The 16,997-nt window shown below is 43.9% G+C and overlaps 1 protein-coding gene across 1 annotated transcript in view; it reads left to right on the top strand.

Moving 5' to 3' along the window:
* The window catches only part of SH3TC2 (SH3 domain and tetratricopeptide repeats 2), a 50,597-nt gene that overhangs the window by 1,965 nt on the left and 31,635 nt on the right, over nucleotides 1-16,997 (top strand). Inside the window, exons 2-5 of the mRNA XM_081093053.1 lie at nucleotides 8,108-8,206; nucleotides 11,606-11,733; nucleotides 14,503-14,608; nucleotides 15,539-15,682. Coding sequence (XP_080949179.1) covers nucleotides 8,108-8,206; nucleotides 11,606-11,733; nucleotides 14,503-14,608; nucleotides 15,539-15,682 — 477 coding nt within the window. The remainder of the gene's footprint in view (nucleotides 1-8,107; nucleotides 8,207-11,605; nucleotides 11,734-14,502; nucleotides 14,609-15,538; nucleotides 15,683-16,997) is intronic.

Raw genomic sequence — 16,997 nt, 5'->3', positions numbered from 1 at the left:
CACATCCTGGAGCAACTTAATATAGTGGGGTCTTGACTTACGAGTTTAATTCGTTCCGTGACGGAGCTCATAACTCAAATTACTCGTATGTCAAATCACTGTGACGTTCGCTGCACCAACTAGCGGTGGGGTATCTGAAGCTGGCTCGTAACCCGAATTTTAGCTCGCAACTCAACTCAAAGCAAAAAATCGGCCGAGAGACAGCTCGTATCTCGAAAAACTCATTAGTCGGGACACTCGTAAGTCAAGGCCCCACTGTAATTGTGTGACTTTGGGCAAGTCTCTTATATTCTTTGAACCTGTCAAATGATCGTATACAACAGGAGGCTTTGGGTAGAAATAAAAGATAGACATTTATTCAAGGGTCTTGAGGTTTGCAAATTGAAAACACAACCAAGCAATACCCAGAATGGTGTGCAGAAGCAAGAAAAACCAAGGATTCTTACAGTGAGGAGTACATTCTTGAGAAGAATCAGTCCTACATTCTTAGACTCTGTATGGGTCCAAGATGCTAATCCTCTAGAGGACTGGTGGTCTGGATAATGGATCTCAGGTGGTATGAACACTCTTTCCTTGCCCTTTAAGGGGTAATCAGAGGGTTATCTGGAGGTTTGATGGATATCATGTATTGACCCAAGACTGGAAAGTTCAAAGGTGTAGGTTCCCAGGCTCATTAAAACAAGAATAGAACTGTTTCCTCATACCTCAACCTACTTGCTTTTAGTTATTTTGCAACTTGACTCTAGTGACTTCATTTTATTTCTGCTTTCCATTCGTCAAACCTTAGTTTTCCTGTCTGTAAACTGGATCTAACGGTAGTATCTAGTTCATGGAGCATTTGTGAGGGTTAAATCAGATCATTCATCTCATGGATTTAGCACAGGGTCTGGCTTCTGAAAACCCCTCAGTAATTGTGGGCTGTTTTATTGTTAGCAAGTAGGGACCACTCCAGCGTTCCTTCTTCCTAATTCCTGACTCCATAGGACCAGGAGTCTGTGCTCATAATTCTTTGGCTGCTCCTGCCATTGTGTCTGTGTAAGTGGGAGTAAACAGTGAGGATCAACAGTTCTCAGGGGTAAGGGAGGCAGCAAAGGAGAAGGTTCTTGATAGAACTGAGCCCTGGCTGGCTGCCCAGCTGGCTTGCTGCTGTGTGACACAACGACTGATGTTGGTTCTGACAACCCCAGGCATGCTGCGTTCTCACACGTGCGTGCTGCCTGCATCATTAGTTCCCTGTGATGTCTCTCATTTGCTCACATAAATCTCCTGACTGCAGGTGGTGAGAGGGTGAGTTACTGGTCAATTGCCATCATCGCTGACTTCCGGGACCCTTAAATGTTCTTGTCATTGTTTAATAAACTACAGTTGCTCACGTAGGAGTACAGAGCAAGCCACATCGAAGTTTGTCTGTTTAAAAGTTCCTAGCACTTTCTCCTTATTCTCAACACATTCTTGAAGAAATTTGGCAGACTTACACCCTTAAACAGTTGCTGTGGGAGAGATATATTTGCCTACATTGATCCTGTTTGTAACTTCCCTTTCAACCTTTTTGGTAAATACTAATTATCAGTGTAATAATAGGAGATTGAAAGAGAATGCCAAGGTAAGATAGGAGAAAGTGGATTCTCATTTCCAGCAAGTTTCTGTGAGTTAGATGTTTCCCGGATTAGAGACTTTAAACCTCAGATTTCTGAGGTCAGGTTCATGTAGTGGAAACAGCAAGGTCTGCACCCAGTGATCTGTGTGGCGCCCGACTCTGCCACAGTTCCCTGTCATTCAGAGACTATATGGATGGCAGATGAGCACACAAAAAAAGTGCTCAGCATCATTAGTTATTAGGGAAATGCAAACTGAAATAATGAGATAAAATTGGGCATCTATAGAATGGCTAAAATGAAAACAAGCAACACAGTCAAGTATTGGTGAGGATGTGGAGCAACTGGAGTTCTCACACATTGCTAAGGGGAAGCGAAATGCTACAGCCACTTTGGAGAGTAGCTTGATAGTGTTTAAATAAATCTCAGAGTTTTCTGAATTAAGTGTTAGTAACTTCATCTAGCCAGCATTAATAATAAAGACACTAGCTTCCAGAAAGTAATTTATTGATTCATAAATGAAAAGTCCGGAGGTTATTTGTTTCAGGTATGGCTTCATCAAGATGTCCAGAAATGTTATCAGGAAGTTCTCTTTCCTCAGCTCTATTTGTACTAGGTTGGTCTCATCCTCAGGCAGGCTTTCTCCCTGGGGTGGGACCTACAGCTCCATGCTGTCACATTTGCAGCTTCAAGGTCAGTGGAAAGAAATCTTCTCGTCCGTAAGAGTGCTGGTGAGTGTCGTACGACCAATTTTCATGGGCTTAACTTTGGCTGCATGGCTACGGCAGAGCATACTCGATTCACGTATGCTGAGTCCTGTGTCCACGTTTGGAGATAGGGATGACGGGAGGCAGGCTCATCTGAGCCACAGAGACTGGGTTCTCCTAGGTCACATGGCTAAGCTAATGAAGAAACCAGGCTTTGAGTCCAGGACTGTCTGATTGCAGAGTCTTTGTTCCCAGACACTGCCTCACCTGCCTCTAGTGTTGGAAGACAATACAGAATATTTGGAAAGTAGGCAGAAGCATAGGAAAGATAATTTAAAATAACTCAGCAATAGCCACCATGGACCTTTTGGGTTATTTCCTTTCAGTCATTAAAGTACCATATATTTTCCCTAACGTACTTTATTCTACATAATAGTTTTTTGTTGCCTTCAATAGTGTCTGGTTCTTTCACAAGGCCCAGCTCAGATCTTGAAATTCCTTCATGTTTAACTTTATGTAATTCCATATATGAAAAAGCTTTACAACTATAAATCCTGTGCAACTATTAACTGCTCTTCCTATTATAAAACTCACTTTCATGTCCCAGATTCCTTATTGTTTCTCAAGGAGCTGGCCTCTGGCTCACGCGTCCAAAGCATCCGGTGAGCTGCCTGCCTCTATGCACACTGGTGGTCCATGAGGTCCGCAAGGTTGGCGACCGATGCTCTAGGGGACATCGGAAATCCCCGACATTTAATTAAAAACACACATCCCAGTCTACCCCTAGATATTCTGAGGTAGAGTAGGTAGAGAAGGGTGCCAGGAATATTTTAAAATTTGTCCTTTTATTAAAATTTACCATCTATACAAAATTGTGCATAAAGTTAGATGTGTACATCTTGTTGAATTTCCACAAGGTGAATATATCCATCTGTGCTGCTTTCTGTGGCAGTAACTCATTTATTCCCATTGCTGCATGGTATTTAATTGTACATGCTACCATTCACTTATCCATTCTAGTGTAAATGGACATCTGTATTGTTGCCAAGGTTTGGTTTTTATTGATACTGCTGCTCTGAATATTTTAGTAGGTGTATTTTGGTGAACATATGTTTGTACTATTTTGAGTATATATCTACTCAAAATTGGAATTGCTGAATCTTATGCATGTGTATAAATGGATATGCTCAGCTTGAATTGAAACTCTCAAACAGTTTTCCAAAATGAAAATTTTCAAAACTTATTCTTACTCACTTGCCATAAATGTGGTTCTAGTTTATGAGTATCCTTACAAACACTTGGCTTTATCTGTCTTTTTCATTTTAGCTGGCCTATGTAAAGGTGCTTCATTGTGATTTTAGTTTTTATTTCCCTGATGAGCTTGAAAAGGTTTTTATAAATGTATTGGCCATTCAGATATTGTTTTTGATAAAATGCCTATCCAAGCTTGTTGCCCATTTTTCTAGAAGGTTGCCTACCTAATAAAGATGTATTAGCATTCTTTGTATATTCTGGATTCTAGCTCTTTGATGAATATACATATTGCCTATATTTTCTTCTACTCTGTCACTTATCTATTACTCTCTTAATTGCATCTCTTGATTAACAGAAGTTTCTAATTTAAATGTATTTCAATTTATTCATTATTTCTTTTTTAAAAATATATTTTTATCGATTTCAGAGAGGAAGGGAGAGGGAGAGAGAGATGGAAACATCAATGATGAGAGAGAATCATTGATTGACTGCCTCCTGCATGCCCCACACTGGGGATGGAGCTCACAACCTGGGCATGTACCCTGACTGGGAATCGAACCATGACCTCCTAGTTCATAGATCGATGCTCAACCACTGAGCCATGCTGGCCAGGCTATCCATTATTTCTTTTGTGAATAGTGCTTTTCCATCCTATTTAGAAACTCAGTGGCCACTCCAATGCAGATATTCTTCTACTCCCTCTGTCCCATAATAATAGTAGCAGTTGATGAATGTAACTTGTCCCATAGTGATAGTAGCAAAAGAAAATAAATATAGAGCGCAACATTTATTATAAAAAAACTAGATTGAATTAAACAATAAATTAAAAATAGTACTCCCAATTTTTATTTTGAGTGTTCAGATAGTTTCTGGATTTTTCAATAATTTCGTTACTGCATTTTAAACTTGTAGGCAGGATCCCTTGGCTGCGAAGCTTTGCTTTCCCTACATGCGTGAGCTTAAAGTTATTGGCGCCATCGTTCTTCATTGCTTCCAGCATAACTTGTTGAAGTGACAGAAGCGTAGTATCCAGCATTTCGGGAGAAATGTTATCAAAGGCTAACACGGCGCCTCTTCTGCTGAGAGGAATATGTCTACATGTTTCAAGTTTTTCTCCATAATCTTTGCATTTACGTCCACAGTTTTGTTTTTTCAAAGAATCAACATTAGCATAAGATTCTCCTCGACAATTATTTTTGGAAGCACATTTCCAAATTCTTGATATGGTCATTCTGTTGCACTTAAATTGTTTTGCAGCTAACGTAATTGCACCTTTCTGCAACTTTTCCTTTTTCTTTTGGTGCATCGAGAACTGGACAATCGCAACTCAATCTTTGCTTGAAAACGCTCTTTTTTTCATCTTACTTTTACAATGGGTTGATATTCAACTGAAATAAAACAATTGATTTCAATCAGTGGATGAAATTAGAAAAATAGTTATAATTCGTAATAATTAGATTAACCTAAAAATTGAAAGATGTGTCAAAACAAATGACAGATGTCATGAAACATTGATTTTGATTGAAGGCTTCGCAATTTTGTGCTACAACATAACTTACAGCTGCATTCGCCAATAATTCCCGTTTAAATATTCAATTGCTACTATTATTATGGGACAGAGGGAGTATATTTTTCTACAAGTTTTCTGTACAGGTATCTTTTACAAAACAAGTGTGTTGTGTGAAATTCTGCAATTTTCTTCTCTAAACCTCACACATCTTTAAGAGCGGGGCCACCATCCTGGCCTTCCTTCTTCAAGGTGGACTCATCCGTGGGTCCTCATTGTCCTATAACAGGGATACACTCTCAGGGCTTGCTGAGGATGAGGGTAAATGAGTGAGCTGTCAGTGTGGGGGATGTGTGGACGGAGAACAAATGCCCTGTCAAGCGGCAGCAACCACAGCCTCGGCTGACTGTTGCCACTGAGAGTGGGGGCCTTGGGCTGTAGATCTTCCAGTTCTCAAAGCCAAGCCAAGAATCTGAGTTATGCGAAATATCCCAATTTCTAAATGATGCCAAGCAATTCAAACTTTAAAATTCACTGTGTGGGGGAAAAAATAGAAAAAGAAGAAATATTTGTGGGTTTTCTGTGGCCTGTGGCTTCTGGTCTACCAGCCTCCAAACTGTGTGCTAGCGTAGCGAAGCGGGCCGCCACTCCAGGTGTGACCCTGGGACCAGCAGGAGCATCACCGGGGACCGTGGGAGAAATGCAGATCCTCAGGCTTTCAGCTCCGGAAGCAGCATCTGCCTTTTATCAATGTCCCCAGGTGATCCACATGCACGTGAAAGTTTGAGGACCTCCGATGCAAACATGTGGTTCTTCACACTGACTCAAATTAGAAGCATTTGGGGAACTTAAGAAAATACCTGTGGCTGGGCTAACTGCAGACCACAGAAATCAGCATTTATGGAGATGAGGGTAGGCACTGGTATTTTAAAAAATCAAACTGGGTGCGTCACATAGGCAGCCAGTGTTGAGAAGCACTGATTTAGGTCAGTCCCTCATATATGGCGGGAAAAGTGAAATCTCAAAAAACGGACACGTGGAATGTCTTGCCCAAGGTCACCTAACTGATGTATGGGAGGATCTGATGGTGCCCGACCTCGTGTCTCATGATTCCCAAGCCAGTGTCCTTTTGCTACAGTTACTTTTGGCTCCTGGGGGCAGAACTATGAAATGATCCTGTTCAACTAGAGCTCATTATCGCCAGCTTTCCAGCTAAGCTGCTTAGCTTTTGGCGCTGAACCATACCCGAGATTTACCGGATGAAGGGCTGTGAGCTGATGGGCCCCTCCTTCTGCCAGTTTAAGCCAAAATCCACTTCATTCTCCCTGTTCACCACCAAAAGAGGATGGACTGTTTTCTATACGAAGAAATGGAAGCCCTCCACTTGGATCTCAAAACCCGCTGCACAGGCACAGGAGGAGGCACAGACTCCAGGCAGCAAGATGAGGATTTGGGTTTGGCGTGAACTGGTTGTGACCATATGGAGCATGGTTGCCCTGTCATTTGTCATGCTTGAGCTGCATCACCAGCAGCAAAGGTCTAGAGCAGGGGTGGGCAACCTTTTTGTGAGTGCGTGCCAAAACCAGCAAAATCTCTGACTCAAAATTCTTCTGCGTGCCAACCCTAATTTTTTGAGAACATGTTACGCCTACTTGATATCTCTTAAGGTGTACATATGTGAAGAACCTTGAAGAAATAATAAAATTCATTCAAGCGACAAAAACACAGTATATGATGATGAAAAATACATTTATGTTTTAATGTATACATGTTATGTAAAATTATTTATTTATCTAAGATACACCTACACTGAATTTATCTGAAAAATAAAAAAAAGTCAATATTAAGAAAAAAATTGTAAATGAGAGATTATAAGAGAGGGTTTCGCATTCCAGCAAAAGTTACTGGAGTGCCATGTTTGGCTCGCGTGCCAGGGGTTGCCCACCCCTGGTCTAGAGTGAACACCTGGTAGCCTGCTTGACTTTGACCCACCACCATGGTGCAAGTGAAGAAATGGGGGGGGGGGAGGGCGGATTAAATGAGTGACTTGAACAGTGATTGCCAAGATTGCTAACCCCTCTTTTCAGGGCCAGGTGATACATGATTCAGACCCCAGGTTATAGTCCTTGAGCAATGTCATGGTCAGAAGAACAGAGTAACCAGAAGTAATGTATCCTCTTGTATTTGGAGGATGCCATAAAGGAGACCCACTTTCCGTAGCCATTCTTGTGAAATTACCCTCTATTCTTTTTTTTTTTTTTTTTTTTTTTACATATACAGGATATCCCCAAAAATGTACACACGCTTTAACAGCTGATAGCTCAATTGCTGTTTCTTTCTTTTCAAATTTAACCCATTGGAATTAATAATTATTCAAAACGTGTATCCATTTTTTTTGGCACACCCTGTATATATCTACTGCCTCATGCTGTTTAGCCACACTCTCTTCTCTTTTCAACTCTCTGCCATCAAAATAGCTTTCTCCCTAACCCTGGCCTGTGTCACAATCTTCTTTTTTATCCTTTCACTCCAATTCTATAGCTGCAAAGACGGAAACATCTGGAGAGCTGGGGACGAGAGACCTCCCATACAGGACTCTATTTAGTGGGCAGACAGAAGGACAGTCTGGGGACATTCATATGTCTCAGGATTATTACAGCCATGCCCCAGCCACCTCCCCAACAGTGCCACTCTCCCTTGTTCTGCTCCAGCACTTCTGTTGTCCTTAAACAGCGCTGTGGTCAGATCTCTGATGACCTTGTTGACCCAACATATATTCTGCACTTTCAGTGCACCATGCCAAGGGACTCAGTCTGGCCTGTGGGTGGAAATCTGTTTCTATTTAATAAAACGGGGAAACTGTGACTGTTGCATGATTGAGATGACATGTGTGATAGTTTTTTTGAATCATAGTTGATCATAAATAATTATAAGGCAATGGTGATAGAAGTCTTCCATGCCACCAGCCCTCGAGAAAAAGCTCTCAGCCCTTGTTTATACCTTGCTTACACTTTCACAATGATCTTTCATTTGATCTCTTCCAGGTAAAGAAACTCTTTCCAAGGATCCAGCCATATCGAGTGAGTTTAGATCCTCACCTGAAGATAAGGAAAGATGTTTCCTGTTACAGAACATGACTTCAGGTATCTAAACCCTAAACACAAACCCTATTAAAAAAGAACAAAAACAAAAACAAACAAACAAAAAAAGAACAAAAACATTTCCATGTAGAATATTGCAGCAACCTCCTGGCCACGCCCAACTGCAGGGTCCCTTCCCCTTATCCTTGTTAGAACCACCACAAAATGCACCCTGTAGGCATGACCTTGACTATGACATTGCCTTGCTCACCAGTCTTCCAATGCTCTCCATTGTCAAGATTAAGTTAAACCTCCTCAGGCTGATACTCAAAGCTCTTCACAATCTGGCATGTATTAGGAGCTCAATTCATACTTCTTGTACTAACAAAAGTTAATTTGGTTAAATTTTAAAATCAGGGGTAATTTTTCCTAAATAATTATGTATTCTACATGGTATCTAAAAGAATTACTTGTACATAGCTGGTGCTCAGAAAATGTCTGGTAAATAAATACAGCAATAGTTGAACAAATATGTGGTGGTCGTATTTGTATTCTATATACTACCTGACAACACCTTCTACATTGTAGGTTCTCAATAAATATTTGTTAACGTAATGAATAAGTGAATAAAGGGTTGAATGTGTGAGGTGATTGATCAGAAGGGCATCTGTATGAATTGTTCAGAAGCAGAAAAAGATTTTGAACGTAATGTGAGAAAAATCTTATTCTCAATGCATGCCTCTCACAAGGGTCCCTTTAAGAGACCTCAGGGAAGCTGGCAAAGGGAGAGTTGTCATCAGAGAGCTACTCCTGGGCGGACCCTTGTACCCGAGACTCTGAGGATAAACCTGTAGAAGACTCAGTTTCTGACGTGTAGTAAAAGGGGCCATTTTGAGGGCAAACCTTGTGCCAAGCGTGTGCTAAGTGATCCTCGTATGTTCTGCCCATCCTGCCTCACTCACCTCGGGGAGTTGGCCCCACACTCCCCATTCTGAAGGTGGCAAACGGAGTCTTAGAGAGGGAGGTGACTTCCCCACTGCCACAGCTAATAGGTGATGAGAAAGGCATTCAAACCCGGTCCTTTTTCACAGTCACGCGCTCCACAGCCCCTCCAGTCATGTATTTCTCTCCAGCAGACAACAGGTTTGTGGAAAAGGTTTACATTATGAATGTTCTTTCTGAAGGAGATAAACCATGTAAATCGATATTGTATAAGTGTCTTACCAGGTTTGTTCTTTTCCTAATTCCAAATTCTGTCAAACTGACTGGTTGGCAAAAAGCAAAACCTTAACCTTCACTTCCTTCTTTTGTGTCAATCTGCTCATCTGCCTGTCAGCTGGGGCCATGCCCGCCAAAAGCTGCATCCCCATCTGCTGTTTCATGAACACAATGGAGTCAGCATTTTGCCTTATCTGTGCCCAAAGGCCAAGGCCAATGAACAAGGGGTATGTGTAGGTGAAACTTAGTCAACCGAGGCTGAACTTGTTCCTTTTTCAGTGTTTTCTGCCAGGGCTCTGCTTCCAGGAAGGTCACGGGAGAGAAGGGGGGCCTCGGCTCCCGCTGCCAACCTCTCCTTTATAAGGAAGAGTTGCAGACAGAATCAGTCAGATACATGATTATGATTAAAAGGCCAGACAGAAATATGACAAAATGCACTTCGCCGTGAACTAGAGTGGACTTGACTTCGCCCTGTCTGGTGACGCAGAGGGCACTGCAGGATCCCGCTGTGGGCCCAGAGGCTCCGCTCCGAATATTAGCTCTCACTGGCTGAGATCTCAAAAGCAGTTTGCTTATTTACATCCTGGTCTTTTGAGTTTCATATCCAGGGATGCATGGGCATGCGTGGCAAGGGGATTTATATAGAGAGGGGCTGTTAGTCACCAGGGGCCATTACCAGAGAGATTCCAGAGGGGAGTTTGGATTAGGTTTTGCAAGAACAGACAAGTTTGGTGAAAAGGAATCAGAGACTCAGAGTCAAGGTTAAATATAGGTGTGACAGTTGAGGGCAGTGAGAGCAGTGATTGCTGGAGTACTGGGGTGGGCGTGGGGATTTGTGAGGAGCAACAGCTAATGCTTAATGTGTTTGTGAACATTTAGAATGTACCAGGCACCAGACAAAGCCTCTATGTGCATTATCTTGTTTAGCAAGCCTCTGCAAACCCCTGTGGGACAGGTACTCTAACAGCCATTTTGCTAATGAGACAAGTCAAGCATAGGGAAGTAATTAACTGCTCAGGTGGTGCAGTTAGCAAGGGCAGAGCCAAGCCTTGAGCCCAGGTCTGTGTGACTCCTCCCCCCGGACATCCCCTCCTCCTAGAGATCAGTGTGCAGAGGGGCTGCCCGCCAGAGGGTGGACCTGGACTGCCGACGGTGCAGGGCTTGGATGAGATTAGAACACAGGCCAGGGAGGAACAGAAGGCACCAATCATCCAACTGAAGTTCACGCCAATGCCAGGTCAGTTGCGCATGTCATGCTGGAGCTGGTCTACAGCCACAGCACATTCAGGACTTCTGGGTTAAAGCCAGGCCTCTCCACGGTCGGGGCCCAGGACTGCCCTGTGGACCCAAGCCTGTGTGATAGGGGCCATCTCTAATGTGCTCGGGAATTGCCGAGGTCCTGGCAAGTTTGGGCTGGAAGGGAGACTTCTGTGATTATCCAGTCCAGCACCTTCTGGGTTTATTGTGTTTGATGATTAGTAATGGCCTTGCTACTGATTCTCTAAAGAAGACACCTGGCAAAGTGCAGTTCTAAGATGAACCTCCTGAGTGTGGCCTTTCCTGACAACGCTGCCCAAAGGCACACCCCACCTCCAAGGGCCCCAACAGGGCCCATGCCACTAGGCTTCCCTCTGTGTCCAGCACTTAAAACAGCGTCTGCTCACAGTATTCAATGTGCCATTTGTGAAATTAAAGATAGATTGTAATAACCAACCAATTACCCAAAAACATTAATAAATGCTTATCAGAAAGACACAGGTTAGAGACAACGTATGTGTGTATGTAAAATGCGTAAAGTATATCATATCTATTATAATCCATAAATGTGACATACGAATGCATTTTTCTAAATACACAAATAGTTAGAAACTTTCACAGGTTATCTGCAGGAGGAAGTATATGTCCTCACTGGTTCTCCAGCGAATGCTTGATGTGCTTGGTGAACGTTCAGCGACAGTCTCGGCACTGTCACCTCAGTGCCAGGCAGCGTAGGAATAACCTGGCTCACAGCAGAAATAACCAACCCAAGTGCACCAAGTCCCGGGATTCCCGGGCATCCGGACCTCAGCATTTCTTTCTGGGGGACAGTTTCAAGGAGGTGCTCCGAGCATCGTTAGGATCACCCGTAACCTCTGAGTAATGAGGGCAGCCCTGTAGGGTTTAGATGTGGGAAACACTGGTGCTTATCTAGTTCTTTCCTCCCTTTGCATTCCCGACCTCATCGGGCTCCCTGTTCTCTTTCAGACCTGACACTCTCCTTCAGTGTGAAGAGCCGCTCCAGGAGGTGTGTAAATGGCCCCCTGCAGGAAGCAGCCAGGAGGCGGCTCTGGGCGCTGGAGAACGAGGACCAGGAGGTGCGTGCTCTGTTTAAGGTGAGCTTGGGCAGAGTGTAGGAACGCCCAGCCTGTGCATCCTCTGCTACAGGCTCCCAGGACCCGAGACAGCGCTGGGACTAAGTGGGATCTGGAGAAAACATCTGGCTGAACAAATGAGGGACACATTCTCTGCTCAGCAGGAGGGCAGGAGCTCGGACTGGGGGAGCCCCTGGAGTTGCAGAGCCAGAGAAAACTTCCTTTCAAATCTGCCATCCTTAGCTGTGTGACATTCCCAAGTTGTGTAACCTCTGTAGGATGGGAATCACTATACCTACTTAAGTATACTTAAAAGAAAATTGGTGAACTTGAATTTTAGTATTTTTATTGTGCTAATATATATAAAACATACATTTCATTGAATTTAATCATTCGAAGTGTACAGTTCGGTGACATTAAGCACATTCACATTGCTGTGCTCCCCTCTCCACTGTCATTGCAGAACGTTTTCATCGTCGCAAACTGAAACTGTGCCCGCTAAGCAATAGCTGCCCTCCATCCCCTTTCTCAGCCACTGCTAGCCACTAAGTATCCATTTTTTTTAAGTATCAAAATTGCCAATCAAGAATTAGTAACTATAAATATTAGAATTTGAGAAGGAAAAGGCAATAAGGTAAGTAAACCAATTTCTGATCTTCCATAGTGGGAAGATATTATCTTTGATTGTTAAACCCAGGGAGAAGAGTATGACCCAATTGCTTGCAGTTCAGGAGGCATTTACTGGGAGAGCTAAAGTCAAAATTGGTTAAAAGTTGTTGCAGTAGAGGTGGGGGAAGGAAAACAATATTTTACACAATAAACTTATGTTCTAGTTATTTTTACAGGCTCCGCATTCATCTGATACATATTTGGAAGAGAAGCGTGCTTTATTACTCTGTCATGTAACCAGTGATCACATCTGTGTTTTGGGGAGGAGTGAATGAAAGTTCTGCAGAGAGCTGGGCATTGTGCTGGGGGGTGGAGGGTGGGGGGGCGCTACTGGTAAGTGCTCCATGTCTAGTAGATCACATAGACAATAGGGTGGTTTTGGTTTTAAATTTTTAGAATTCAGGAACCATAGAGTTTCTTTCTTTTTAAAAAAATATGGAACGCTTTACGAATTTGCATGTCATCCTTGGGCAGGGGCCATGCTAATCTTCTCCGTATCGTTCCAATGTTAGTATATGTGCTGCCCAAGCGAGCAGTGTCTTTTAACCTAGGTCGCTTTGGGCACGGGCAAGAGCTGGGTTTGGCTGAGTGATCGGGTCTGTGGGCTGAGGCTCCAGTAGGGCCAGCTTTCGGGGAAAGCTGAGGCCGGGCGTCACCTGGATCCAGGCAGGGTGCCACAGTGCACTCGCAGGTGACCTTGGGCGACCTGCTTAACCTGTCTCCCCCGGCCTCCTTGACTGTAAGACAGATAATCCCATTTTCCATTTACCTGAAATGGCCTTTGATTATAAAACGCACCATTATTTTGTTTACCTCTAAGGATGAAAATAAATGCTGCCCATCAAGTATGATGTCATGCTTTCTTTCCTTTTTTTTAAAAAAATATATTTTATTGATTTTTTACAGAGAGAAAGGGAGAGGGATAGAGAGTTAGAAACATCGATGAGAGAGAAACATCGATCAGCTGCCTCCTGCACACTCCCCACTGGGTATGTGCCGCAACCAAGGTACATGCCCTTGACTGGAATGGAACCTGGACCCTTGAGTCCACAGGCCGACGCTCTATCCACTGAGCCAAACCGGTTAGGGCGATGCCATGCTTTCTTATCTTTGGTGTCAGAAATGGTAAAATGTGTTAACAATGCATTTTAGAATGGATTAAGTACTGTAATTGTACTTTTCCCTGGGGTTACTGTGGGAATTAAAGGAGGCATTGCTCATAAAGCTCTTGGTGGAATACTTGACAAATAGTAAGTTCTCTGTAGACCAATGTTTGCCCAGACCCCTGCCTTGAGTACTGGGCCCTTCATCCTGAGGACCTGGGCCTCGGGGCCTGCTACGGCAGAACACCAGGACTCTGGCTTTGCTGAGCTAGGGGCTCTTCCTTCGGGTCCTTCCATCCTCTTCTTTCCCCAAGCTTCTCCCAGGTCAGGGCTCCAGGGTGGATCAGTGATGCGGGACCTGGCCTGGGGAGGCAGGGACTTTCTGATCATCACTCGTAATAGTCAACTCCAGAGGCGTGGGCAAGCAACAGAGTCAGATTCCAGGGGAAAACCAAGTTTGGTCAGTGACTCAGGTATTAAAAGGGGGTGGGGGGAGCTTGCCAGTCCGCTCTCCCTCTGCTTGTGAACACATAACAGTAAGATCAGCCTTTTTGGAGGGTAGTTGGCCAACTTTATAAAAATATCAGTAGACATAGATTCATAATAAAAGGTGCCATCTTTGATTTATATCCCCTACCCCCCCCCCCCATCTCCTCTTTAAAATTTTTCATTTACACAGCAGGTAGCATTCGCTGCACTTGGTTCTACACCCTGGTGTTGTTTCTCTTGGTCACTGCCATTGTCCCATTCAGCAAGGTACATTCGGAGGCTGTTATCAGTGCACAGAGTGTGTCTCTTCTTTCTTGGCTGCGTGACATCACAAATCCCATTGTCTGGATGAACCGTAATTCATTTTCACCAGTCTCTTCTGATGGACATTCAGGTTGTTTTCCTTCTTGTGTGTGTTTGATGTAAAATTCAGTGCCATGATTAAGAAACTGACACAAAGCATTTTGTACTCCTGTGGGTTTGTTAGCAGGACTCTGTCGCCCGCTGACTCACCGTTCTCTTTGCTCAGGACCTCTCAGCCAGGTTGGTGGGCATCCAGTCCCAGCAGGCCCAGTTCCTCATCACTTTCAAGACCGTGGAGGAAATCTGGAAGTTCTCCACCTACCTGAGCTTAGGTACGGCAGGGAGCAGGCGGGGGGACGAGCGCCCACGCCACAGAGCCGCCCCGCTGCAGGGCTTGACGAGAAGGAATTGTTTTGGCTCAGAGCATTAAAAGAGGTTGAGCCCTAACATGGATGTTAATTTTGAAATATCACAGAATGCCTGAACTAAACCTAAAGCCAGTGTTAACTGTTACTCTAAAATGCCGAACACAGCACTGCTTTGTATTCAGGGAGAGACTTCTTTATTAGACAGCCAGTCAACTGGCAGTAGTTATTGGTCGAGACTAAATTCTAAGTGCTGAGGTAGATGTGAACTTGGTGGTTGACAAAAAGGAGCCGGTCTTGAGTAAGATCAGAGTAGCTCCTTAAAGTACTATCCATAATTGTTAGGATTCTGCAATTTGCATGGTTTCTGGTTGGATTTTAACAAAGGAGAGCTTACTGGGCATGCATGAGGCGGAGGATCAGAGTGGGGACATTGAAAAAGTCCTGGCTCTTTTGTGGGCCACGGAGAACCCCTACCCCAGCCACTGTATCTCCAGGGGGACAAGAATGTGAGCCTCAGCTCAGGGGAACTTGAAGGGGGAGCCAGGAACCCCCAGACTAAACATTGTCATCTTGGAGATTCCTCTGTGGCTACATTAGAAAAAGGTAATGGGGTTTGGCCATCTCACTATGCATTTATGGAAACCCATAACTGTGTTGAAAATCATAAATATCATTTAAAATGACTTGTATTTCCTAACAGATGCTGATAAGAATAAATTCATTCTAGAAATTGCTAAGCTACCAACGTATGCTCTTCCAATTCCAGTGAAATGGGGACGAGTTGGGGACCAGAGCCTGGGAGGGACCTTGAGGAGCGGCTTGCTCACACTCCTCTGTGCTCAGCTGGTGGCCGCAGTCATGCTGCTCAGGACCCTTGTGGCCTTGTCTTCCTAGGCTACGTGTCTGCGTGTCTGGAGCATCTTCTCTTCGACCACAAGTACTGGCTCAACTGCGGATTGGTGGAGGACACAGAGGTCCAAGTGTCCGTAGATGATAAACACCTGGAGACAATATTCCTGGCACTCCTGACACAGGAAGGTGAGCAGGGAGTAGGGATGGGGGTTCTTATCTGGATATTTATTATCAAAGTCCCTGAAATGATTAGGTTACAAAGGAGGCAAAAAACCATTAAAATGTGGTAATATTTACAAATGAACCCACCTATTATAATATTACCCCAAATATCTCTCTCAGTTTAATGTTGACATCACATGAGCAGCTTTGCTGGCCAGTCTCACTGATTCTCTCATGTTGGAACCACTTGGGGAGTTTTTATCTTATTTTATTACTTTTAAACTAGTGGCCCAGTGCATGGATTCATGCACATTGAACGGAAATTTCCTATTGTTTCATTTTGGGTTTTAGCAACATCTATTTTAGCTTTAGGTGCAATATTATGAAGTTTAAAAACCACCACTACCAAGTCACTGCAGCTTCGGGGCCAACAGTGCCCCAGCAACAACATAACCCATGGCCGAACGTGGTGTCCTGCGGCCCGTGAGGAATCAGGCTCCCTCCTTTCTGGTTCCGGAGTGCGTCACCCGAGAACTGCCACTGCCAAGTCACTGCAGCTCGGCAGCTCCTGCATTGAGTGTCTGCCCCTTGGTGGTCAGTGTACGTCATATGTACTAGATGGTCGGATGGTCACTTGGCCTTTTATATATATAGATAATTATATTGATTTTTAGAGAGAAGAAGGGAGAGGGAGAGAGAAACATTGATGTGAGAGCGAGCATCAGTGGGCTGCTCCTGCACATCCCCTACTGGGGATTGAGCCCAAACTCGGGTTTGTGCCCTAACAAGGAATCTAACCAGTGCACAGGATGATGCCCAACCAACTGAGCCACATGAGTCAGGGCATCTTGGGGGGTTTTTAGAAGATGCCCTTGCCAGGACTCCACCCAGGCTAGTGACATCTCCTGAGGTGGGGGCCCAGGCTTTGGTATAGCTTGAAACTTGCCCAGGGTAATTCCAATGTGCATCCAAGATTGAGAATCACTTTTCTAAACGTATGCTTGAATTTGATTGTAAAATAAAATTGCAAATCTTGCAAAACCTAAAAGCTTTCGTGAGATCGAAGAAAGGGATGTTGAGAAACTGCTTGAAGCTCCCACCAATCTGTTTGCAAGGAAGGGTCAGATCAAGGCTCCCACCTGACCGGTCGATAAGTGATGATGTCATAGAGACATTGAGAGCCAGATTTGCATAGAATCTTTTGCAAAATGATTCCCTTTATGATTACATTGCACAAATCCTATAAGAAGGAAAGAATGTCATACTGTGGTACTATAAAACCTACTTGGAGAAATTGTATTCATTCGAATCAACATAATTTATTCTATGCTGGTCTTAA

This window comes from Myotis nattereri, assembly GCF_964212035.1.
Source record: "Myotis nattereri genome assembly, chromosome: 5".
Classification (NCBI taxonomy): domain Eukaryota; kingdom Metazoa; phylum Chordata; class Mammalia; order Chiroptera; family Vespertilionidae; genus Myotis; species Myotis nattereri.
The sequence above is the reverse complement of the archived record's forward strand: the minus strand, read 5'-3'. Positions and strand labels throughout refer to the sequence as shown.